This window comes from Clarias gariepinus, chromosome 22 (genome assembly GCF_024256425.1).
Source record: "Clarias gariepinus isolate MV-2021 ecotype Netherlands chromosome 22, CGAR_prim_01v2, whole genome shotgun sequence".
Taxonomy (NCBI): Eukaryota; Metazoa; Chordata; class Actinopteri; order Siluriformes; family Clariidae; genus Clarias; species Clarias gariepinus.
In genome coordinates, this window is record NC_071121.1 from 13,757,917 (window position 1) to 13,768,696 (window position 10,780).

At 39.0% G+C, this 10,780-nt stretch overlaps 1 protein-coding gene across 5 annotated transcripts; it reads left to right on the forward strand.

Moving 5' to 3' along the window:
- The first annotated feature begins 1,728 nt into the window (after positions 1 to 1,728).
- trim101 (tripartite motif containing 101) lies at positions 1,729 to 9,688 on the forward strand. Of its 5 annotated transcripts, none has more exons than XR_008356091.1 (11): positions 1,729 to 2,120; positions 3,632 to 3,780; positions 3,903 to 4,077; positions 4,655 to 4,750; positions 4,917 to 5,150; positions 5,257 to 5,279; positions 5,371 to 5,495; positions 5,604 to 5,863; positions 6,675 to 6,787; positions 8,645 to 8,778; positions 8,945 to 9,688. XR_008356091.1 is itself a non-coding variant. In XM_053481859.1 (11 exons), the coding sequence occupies exons 2-10, from the start codon at positions 1,956 to 1,958 to the stop codon at positions 6,759 to 6,761; spliced, it is 1,314 nt and encodes a 437-aa protein (XP_053337834.1). In that variant the 5' UTR covers positions 1,731 to 1,868; positions 1,933 to 1,955; the 3' UTR covers positions 6,762 to 6,787; positions 8,945 to 9,688. The 5 variants fall into 5 exon arrangements, 4 of the variants coding, with proteins under 4 accessions (XP_053337831.1, XP_053337835.1, XP_053337834.1 ...); XM_053481859.1 differs by lacking the exon at positions 8,645 to 8,778 and having other exon boundaries at positions 1,731 to 1,868; positions 1,933 to 2,120; XM_053481858.1 differs by lacking the exon at positions 8,645 to 8,778 and having other exon boundaries at positions 1,731 to 1,868; positions 1,941 to 2,120.
- The last annotated feature ends 1,092 nt before the right edge of the window (positions 9,689 to 10,780 follow it).

The window sequence follows — 10,780 nt, forward strand, 5'->3', positions numbered from 1 at the left end:
GTGGTTTTGGGACTGGGAACCTTCCGAACAAACTATGGTGTGATTCGATGAAAAAACTTTCACGAAAACGTTCATAAGTATGTTAAACGATTTAATTGAATGAACCAAGAGAATCGAACTACATATGTGAACACAACTTTAGTCTTAAATCAGCTATCAAATGTGCCTCGTATCTGGCTAAAATGAAAGCCTGCAGCCTCACCAACCCTATGCTGATAAGACTGAAGACTTCCTGATCATGCTCATATGTGACTATTCCCAAACCATAGGCAATAACGTGAACTGAGTCCTCCCTCTGCGATGGATTGGCACCCTGTCCAGGGTGTACCCCACCCCGTGCCCTAAATCTCCTGGGATAGGCTCCAGGCCTCTCACGACCCTCTATATAGGATGTAGCAGTACAGATGATGAATAAGATTGATTTCGCCTTCACTGTTATAAATACCTGAACTGTTCTTAGAAGGAATTCTATTTAATTTTAGAGAATTGCCGTGGGGATTTGTCAATTCAGTCACAAGAGCATTAGTGAGGTCTTGCACTGAGGTTATGTGGGGAGACACAGTCACTGTATTACATTATTGTAAAGGTGTTCGCTGAGGCTGAAGTCAGGGTTCTGTGCAGGCCACTCAAGTTCTTATACGCCAGTCTTGGCCATTTATGTCATCTTGGAGCTTTGTTATGGTCAAACAGGTTTCTCTGTGTCTGTGGAGGATAATGAAATATAATTATAAAGTAATCCTATACAATTGTGTGCTTAAAGATTTATGGCAACAGGTCAGCTGCTTATTCCTGCTTGATCTCTAAAGCTCAAATCAAGCACAAATAATTAAGTTAAATGTAAAGCACCTCTATCGCTGCTCCAATTGTATTTTATTAAAATGCACATGGTTTAGTTTCTGTTTGTAAATGGAGTTTATTTTCCAAGTAATGTTCAAGTCGAACTGGGACTTGTGATGAAATCTCTCCTGAATAAAGACATAAAGCCAGTTGACGTTTACCGAAGACTTCAAGCACAATATGTTGATGAGACTCTTAGCTGCAGTAAAACTTTTGAATGGTGCAAACATTTTAAAGAAGAAGGTATCATCCTGGCTGAGGTGGCTCAGAACCCACTGGTGCTGTTCTCATGAACATTCACAGAGTAAAAACCCTGATTTTTGAAGATCAACAGATAACTTGTCACCAACTCTGTTATTCACGAACACCACTTGCACATTATAGGAATTTGGCTGGGAGTTATTGCCACATTCCCATGTACAATCCTGACCTCACTCCAAAGCATTTCCACATGTTTGGGCTATTAAATGAGTTCCGGTCAGGCCAGCATTTCAGACATGAAGCATGCAGTCTGATCATGGCTCCGTGTACTGAGAAAACCTTCTACCGTGATGGTATCCACACACTAATGAACAACTGGGATAAGTGCATAGGAAAAATAAACGTAGTTTTTACTCTCATAACTGTGTTCTGTTATTCTGCGCAATCACAAGTCCCAGTTTGACTTGTATAAGCCTTTGTATAAGTCTATACTCCAATCAGGAGGTTCTGGTAGAAACATATATTTATCCGTCCATTTAATCTAAATTTAAGACCATTTTAAAGACCTGTTTTTGTTGTATTTAAATATGCGGTTGCACTTGTCAGCATGCTGTGTACCTGATATGGACTGGGGTATGTAGAGGAGGAGGGGTTGCCAGGCAGTAACCAGACACTTCTACACACACACACTGAACTTGGTGCTCGTGGCATATCTATTGCCCGGTAACAGGACATGGGAGGACTCAGGTTGAGCAACAGAGGAACAAAAATCAAAGCAGAAGAAGAAATCCAGGACAAATAATGGGCATATAAAAGCTGCTCTGAGGATGGTAAGATCATTGAAGAGGATAACCTTTCAGTTTTCTTACACACACAGTTATTGAATTGTTTTAGTGCCCCAGTAGTGGGACACAATTATGTCTCTTTCACTGGACCTGAGCTCCGTCCACAAGGATGAGTCACTGGGAACACTGGAGAAGCAGCTTATCTGCCCCATCTGCCTGGAGGTCTTCAGCAAACCTGTAGTCATCCTGCCATGCCAGCACAACCTCTGCCGCAAATGTGCGAATGAACTTTACCAGGTAGGATCAATTTTACTTTGTGGCTATTAGATGCAGTAGATCCGTGGTGCTTAGATATTTAAGTTGTTAATAACTTGCCTCTTTGGCTATGTGTATATACTTCATTTGGCCAGATGATCACAAGATCACAGGATATTTAGAGCACTGATATGCATGCAAAAAGAAACTGCACTAGCACTGGAGCATACAGTTGAATACAGTATGTAACGTTTAAGATGGTGCTCGCGATTCGAGACACTTGACTTTTACAGACTGATAATCCTGACAGTATGCAAATCCTAGACAGGTGTGCGCACTGTATCTAAATTCTAAATATAGCCCGGCATCTGCTGCCTTTGGGACAATGGGCACAATAACGACAACGCAAGACCGTAACCATGAAGGCCGTAAGCCATAAAAATAGACTGCAGCTTTTCACCTGTATTCTTGTCCTGTACAGCTTCTTGTTTTACATGATGAGTAAGCTTAAAAGGTGACCGAGTGCGGAGGGTTGGCTCAGCAGGTATTCTGAATTTTATTGATTGTATTATCAAAACACATTTTTATTCATTTCGAATTAGGTCCAAGTTGACTATATATATCATAGCCATTTAGTTTTGGGTCCAGATAAAACATCAAATAGCATACATAACAGCAAATAGATAACAGAACTCAAATTAAGATTTAACAATTAATAAATAGAAATTTAACTAGTAATACATTTAGTAATAGAAATGTAGCATAAAAATAGTGAGGTAAATAGGTTTCGTTTACCCTGCAGGAAAATTCTCCCTTTTGTCTGGAGATTAATGTCTTTAAATACTAATATACAATAGGTGATTAATCTGATGTATTTATCAAACACATATGTGTTCCATAATGCCTGTATTTACTGGATTACTGAAAAATCTGAACAAACACCAAACTGTTAGTGGCCTGCCTCTGGACACCTCTGCTCAGAGCCGGGCCTCTGATTTCCATCTGACCCATATATCTCAGCTGCCGAAGCCTTTTACAGAGTAACTATTTAAGGCCACTGTGTCCAGTTCGCTTGCTCGCTCTCACTCCCTCTACATCGTGGTCTCCTGTGTATCCTGTACCTCAGACGGGGAAAAAAAAAGAACAACTGCAAAGTATTTGTCTTTATCTGGAATTTATACTGGCACCAGTGAGATATGGTTGTTTACAGGCGTTTGCGGTTTGTCTCCATGTCAGTGATGTCAGTGCTGGAAAGGGAGAATGGACACAGGGGATTTTTGTGTACCGCACTTAGTAACAACATAATTCAGAAGCAGCTGATGGTCAAGGGTAAGAATATTCCCATTTGGTGTCAAAGGCCACATGTCACAAGTGGGCTGAAACAAACATCTTGAAAGACAAGCCAAAATTAGTTCTTCTAAGCAGTCAGGACACTAGAGCATACCCTGCGAATAAAGCCCTGGCTCAAAGCACGCGTGACAGTCTGTTAGGAGTGTTAGAAGTTCTTTAAAGCTTAATGATAAAAGAACACAATACTGAGTAAAAGATTGCAGCCTTCTCTGTTCCAGGTTGGGATTGGAGGTCGATTTCGGTGTCCATCCTGTCGACATGAAGTCGTTTTGGACCGTCATGGGGTTTATGGGCTCCAGAGAAACCTTCTAGTTGAAAATATCATCGATGTCTACAAGCAGGCATCTGCAAGGTATAGATATTTTTTCTCATTATTTTATTTTATTCAAAGTTTATTCCTTGATAAAATTATTAAATTACAGAACAATATCTAGTCATTTTGTGACATTTTACAGTTATTCAATGTATTTCTAGTTGTGTGCCTCCACCCAAACCACTGGCACAAATAAACTGTGAAGAACATGAAGGAGAGAAGCTGAACATTTACTGCATCACCTGTCAGATCCCCACATGTTCACTCTGTAAAGTGTTTGGAGCACATAAGACCTGTCAGGTGGCCCCCATCTCTGATGTATATCAGCAGCAAAAGGTAAGAGCGACAGTTTATTTCCACCACTGATTCATATACTGTATAAACCCACAATATGGTTAAAAGTATGTTGACGCCTGAACTTCAAAGCAAGATGTGCTGTTGAAAACCTCTTTCCAGATTCGTGGGCATTAATATGGAGTTCCTTTTGCCTCCTGCATGAAGAGCAGATGTTAGACGAGAAGGCTTGGCATACAGTTAATTCGTTCCTAAAGTGAACACTGTGTTTGAGGTCAGGGCTGTGTACAATGCATTGCACAGAAGTTCTTGCACACCAACCTGGACAAACCATGTGGTTATATGCACAGGGGAATTGCCATGCTGGTGCGTGTTCTACAGTATACCCAACCATTCCAGAAAACTAAATTTGAAAATTAAAAAATTTGTGAACAACATTATAGGGAAGGCCCACATATGCGTGTAAAGGTCAGGCGTCCAAATACTTTTAGCTATATAATGTATATACATTAATAAAACACAAAAGTGTTAAACTCAAAATTCTATTGCGAATTTACCTATCTTGCAAAACCAAATGAAGATTAAGGTGAATTAATTTCACCTAGTTTTTATACTATAGACCGAACTCACTGATGACGTTGGATCCCTGGTTGCCACTAATGACCGCATTCAAACCTGCATAAATGATCTGGAGGAAATCTGTAGGAGTATTGAGGTTTGGTTGGAATTTATTGCAATGCAGTGACCTCGTTTGAATCTTAAAATGTTAAAGCATCTGCTATCTGTCTCTATCTTACATAAAATTCATGATGTAGAGTAATTTCATTTATTTCACGTAAACAACACGAATGCTTGATTTGAATATATTTACATTCCTACAGGAAAACAGCAAAAACCAAAAGCAGATACTGTGCGAGAAGTTTGACCGTATGAGTGGAATCCTGGAGGAAAGACGTAAGATTATGTTACAGCAGATCACATATGAGGAGGATGAAAAGGCAAGCTTGGCCCAAAGCTTGGTCCATACCTACAGTGAGCATGTTGGTACAAACTCACAGTTGGTGCAAACTGCTTTAAATGCCATGGAAGAACAAGAGATGGCTGCATTTCTTCAGGTACTCCATGCACACATCTAGGTTTGCTTAATATTCTATCAGATGTCTGATAGCTTTCATTTTTCTTGTGTTGGAATTTAAATCTAAATGTTTTCCTTTCTTGCAGAACTCAAAATATCTTATGAAACAGTAAGCTTCTGAATGGCTCTGCAGATTTATTCTTTTCATTACACTTTGGATCACTCTTGCATTTTCCAGTAATTAAAATCTTACCCTTTAGGGTCAATGAGGCAACTAAATCTGCTCCAGTGGAGACCTTAGAGCCTGGATTTGAAAACATGGATCACTTTAAGGTTGATTTTAATGTTGAGGAGAGAGCTCTCTACCAACTAGATTTCATCAAACGTGAGCCATGAGTGATCAATATATGTATGCACACTGTATCTAGACAAACAATCCAATTGTATTATTCTCAGAGAATGCAAAATATTACTATTGCTCGTTATTATGCAGCTGAAGAGGAAGTTGAAGAGCCTCCAGAAGAACCAGCACTGGAACCCGAGCCAGAAATTTTACCAGAACCTGAACATGAACATGAACCAGCACACAGTCCAGTGAAGACCTCTGTGCCAGACAATGAACTGGAGTTGGAAAACTGTGAGATAAAAAATGTTGTATCTGAGACAAAGGAGGAAAACCAAGCACAAGTAGAGAGATGTCCAGCAAGACAAAAAGATGGTATTTGTGAAAAGAGTGGACTGAACACCCAACAGGTATAGTAGAATGATTTGCATTTTATTTTTAATATATATTATAATGTAAAAGAATGAAAAAATATGTGGTAAGATTGTATGTGTTGTATTGTTTCAATATTATTATCCCCTATTCCCCCTGTAAGGACCAGACAGAGTTAGGTTATGAAGAACATGATTCAGGAATCCACTGCTTAACTTCAGAAGCACTCAAAGAGACTAATCTCCACCCGACTTGGTATAAACCCAACAATAGGCCAATGCTTAGCCAACGCCAAGCAACACCTAGTGATGCTTTGTGGGTTCATGATCATACACCAAAACCCAAAAAATAACCCTCAGGTCAGTTCTAGCAGACAGAGATACCTTTATCCATGTGGATGAGTGGCAGTCTTATCCCTCTGTCTAATGAGATCCAGGCCTCACATGAAAGAGGTTCTCTAGACCCAACCATACTGTACATGCCTGAGGTTGAGAAGAATATTTGTTGTAAGTTGGTCAGTGGGCCTGTCAACAAGGATCACTTGACTTAGCAAGGATATCTCCACAGGTTAGTCAGTTTTCGACAGATTATGAGCACTATCCTTACTGCTCCATCATTACTCCGCCGAAGTCTTCCTCAAGTGATTCCTGCATCATGGTCATCAGTCGTTTTCTCTTTTTTTAATATAAGACACATGAAGAATGCTTATACTTTATACTTGTAACGTCTGAAAATTCTTGTCATAGCACTGACTACATTAGCATTGGTGTCCAATCTCATTAGACACATAATTGTTATTCTCCACTTATTTGTCTTTTTCTTTCCATTTTCATTTCCATTTCTCCTTAGGCTATCATCCATATACTTTACGCCCTGGCCTTTCTGGTCATCCTCCAGAGGGTGTGGGGGAACATTCAGTGCCTTTTTTGCATATAGCACTATGGGGGGATTACAGATTTCAGGTACTTGCTTATTACCACATGCAGTTAATCATTGAAGCGGCATATTATGAAAAATGCATGCGTACCAATATGAGCACGTATATAGATTATGAACATTTTAATGGACTTGCGTTTACTCCACACTTCCTTGAGTGACAACATTCAGAAACACTATATGTCCCCCAATATAAAGTTTTGCTGAACGGGGAATAAAATGGTTCAGTCTGCTTTGCTAGTTTCCCAGTTTAGTACTTTTAGCAGTGGTAGCATTCAGCTATGACAGCTTTGAAAGCTTTGTATTGTGTATGACCTATACTCAAAGACTATTGTTGACTAGGAAACTTTATACTATGGTAGCATCTTAGGTATCATTAACATCATTAAAGGGGGGTTAATATCTAAGAAATGTTTATCTATAGTAAATGATATAATGCAAATTAGGAGAAAATCACCTTAAGACATTTTAACACCAACACATGTGAAATCACCACGACCAGTCTAGCCCTAAAACCATAAATGTAGGAGCTCCAAGATAGTGCAGGAGAAACGTGTCATCGGGAAACTGAGAGGCAGCTGTACAGTAGATGGGAAGTGAAGAGAGCAAATCAGTCTTGGTTATTGAGTGGGAGGGATGGTGTCTTTCCCTCTCTTATCAATCAGGAAGACATGTGTCAATCATGGGCATCTGTGAGATGCCTATGATTGACAAATGTGTGTACTTTTACTTCTATAATGTTTATATTGTCACACCCATATGTGGGCTTTATCCATTCTGTCGCTCCAATGTTAGAAGCACAAAATTGATTAGACTTTTTTATATACTGGAGCATTGGAACTTTTTTTTTTTTGGTATTTTGGTCTGTTCACATGCCATCTGGCACATCAGGCGGCAGATGCTCCACAACCTGGAGATATCTCCATCATTTCTGTGTCAGTTAACCTTAATTCAATTCAATTCAATTTTATTTATATAGCGCTTTTAACAATGGTCATTGTCTCAAAGCAGCTTCACAAAATAAAAAGAACATTTATGGAAGTGTGTATGAGTGAGAAAAAATGTGTTTAGGTAATAATGAGATTGTCCTTGATGAGCAAGCCGAGGGCGACTGTGGCAAGGAAAAACTCCCTGAGATGAACTTTAGGGGTTGTGTTGCCAGCTTGACACCCAATTGTCATTCACACACTACAGAGGCAATTTGAGGATGCCAATTAGTCTAAAATGCATGTCTTTGGACTGTGGCAGGAAACACAGGGAGAACATGTAAATTCCATACACACAGACCCCAGGCAGGAATCGAACCCTGACCCTAGAGGTGCAAGGCAAAAGTGCTAACCACTAATCCACAGTGCCACCTATTGGAACTTAGGGACTCTTCAGCATAACAATATCCCTGTGTAGAAAGCAAACTCCAGAGGGTCATGGTTTGACAAGGTCAGTGTGGCCATACTCGCGTAGTTTGCACAGAGTCCTGACCTCAACCCCACTAAAGACCTTTGAAATAACCTGGAATGCTAACAGTGCACAAGGCATTTTTGTCAACCTCTCTAATGCTTTTGTGGCTGAATGGGCAGAAATTTCCACTGCCACATCCCTAAATCCAGTGGAAAAGCTTCCTAAAAAAGTAAAGGCAAGTTTAACAAGTACATGATGGGGAACTGGCAAATTTTGGAAAGATTTGGTAAAAATAAAAACATAATAATAATAATAATTTTTAATATGTGCTTTTACGTCTATAATAATAAAGCAATAATAAATCAATAATAATTAACAAATAAATATAGAAAATCTCAGTAGATTCATCATTTAAAAACTGAAGAAAAAAAAACCCATAAACATAGCTTAAGTTCTCAGTGTGTGTTCCCTCTCTCGCTTTCCAGGGTGAGCCCTTCTCATTGGGAGCCCAGGACAAAAGAGAGATGGAGCAGAGCACTGATACAAGCTTGCACAGCTACTCTGATGCCCCCCTGTGGTAGAGAGAGAGAAGCAAGCAAGCATGCAAACAGTTAGTCAGGTGGGTAGTCCTGTTAGGCAGTGTAGCTTTTTTTGCTTGTTAAAAAGTTATAGTTGTTAAGATACTATAACTATCATTTATAACTCGGTGGGCTGACAGATGCTTAAAATGGTTCTAAATGTCTGTAAATCTGCTTTGTGTTGTTTTCTTGTTTGTTTTTTTGCAGACTGCAGTTGCAGACCAGTCAGAGGTGAAAGCCAGCTGTGCTGCTGTTACAAGTGAGTCGGCACGTATCAGCTTCTCCTTCTCATGGCTAAATCTGCTTGCAAAGAAGAAGTAAAATTACCTATCAAAAAGAAGCCATCAGCTGCACCAGCCATTTACTCCAGCTCGCCATAACGTATTGAGTTCACTTAACTGAACATTGTCCAGTAGGTCCACCTACTACTCCTGCTGTATTTTGTGAAAGATGTCAGCACCAGCTCTTAGTAAAGATATTTACCACAGATTTGCTTGATTTTGCTTCTAATAGTTTTGATTATTACAAACTATATGGTTATAAATTCTATATAGATACCTGTCTGAGCTAAAAAACTTCATTGGTGGTTTTGAGAAAGGCCCAGTGTCTCAATCTATTTCTATACGTTTGTTTGGTTGTGACTTGAGAAGACTGAAGTCATACTGTAGTGCAGTATTAAAGTTGTACTGATGGCATTGACGTGAAAGTGTTACTTTTTAAAAAAATGAAAAAGTATGTTTGCTGAACTGTTTATCTAGTTTTTTTTTCTTTCAATTTCTATTATAATACACAAGGTTTATTTAAAAAATTTGAAAAATAAAACAAACAACTGCTGCTTGTATACTTATTTTTTGACAAGACACTCACATACTCTCACTCATCGTCTATCAGGGTCTGGGGTCTATCCCAGGAGATTTAGGGCATGAGGCAGGGTACAGGCTGGACGAGGTGCTAATCCATTGAAAGACACACACACAAACACACAAATGCACACACACACATACACCACAGCAATTTGGGTGTGCAATCTACAGGAAGCACCAAGCACAATGAGAACATACAAACTCCATGCACACAGACTCAAGGTGGGAATCGAACCCTGGAGGTGCAAGTGCTAACAACTAAGGCACCATGCAAATATACATATATTGAAACATTTCAATCACATTAGCCTAGTATAAGAGCAACAAAGAAAATATTTATCATTGCATATTACAGAATGTAATATTTTTGATTTTGTGTATAGTTAAACCTTGGATTGCACTTTATATCAAAGTGAATTTCCCCATAAGGAATAATGGAAACTCTGATGATTCATATAAAAATTATTAATACAAAAAAAACAACACAAAAACAAAACAAATTAATCTGCAATTTACCTTTGAAAAGAACTGATGTTAGACAACGGCTCCTAGAAAGCAGGAGCAGGGACGCTACTGTGTATGATGACTTTCACACACACACACACACATGTGCGCACACACACACAAACTAAATCAGGTGGGCGGAGTGGGCATTGTTGCAGGGCAGTTACTACATGCTGTTTTACACATGCAGTTAAAGGAGCCATACCATTACCATTATGACATAATTTTAGAATAGGGGAATTTTATGTTAAGACCTCCAAAAAAGCAGCAGATTCTGGGAGAAAAAAAGCATTACACTATTATGTCACTCAATATGATGTCACTCAGTGTAATCTCACTCACTTTTCGGAATAAGTTTAAGGCATTATCACGGCTGATTTGTTGTAGATATCACAAATTTCCCAGCAATTATGCATCCACACTGTCTTGGGATCACATAGGCCCAGTTTGATGGTGATCAAATTAATGTCCTAGAAGGAGTATTCCAATCCATTTTGTGCATTTTGCAAACAACCCAAAATAACAGACTTCCTGTTGAGTAGAGCCCATGATGCAGTGAAAATTGTTTGATACGTTTGTATGAGCGATGCAGCAAAATCTTGATGTCACTTAATGCAATGTCACACAGTTTATAAGAAAACTTTAAAAAGAAAATGTAAATAATAGACAAAGTTAA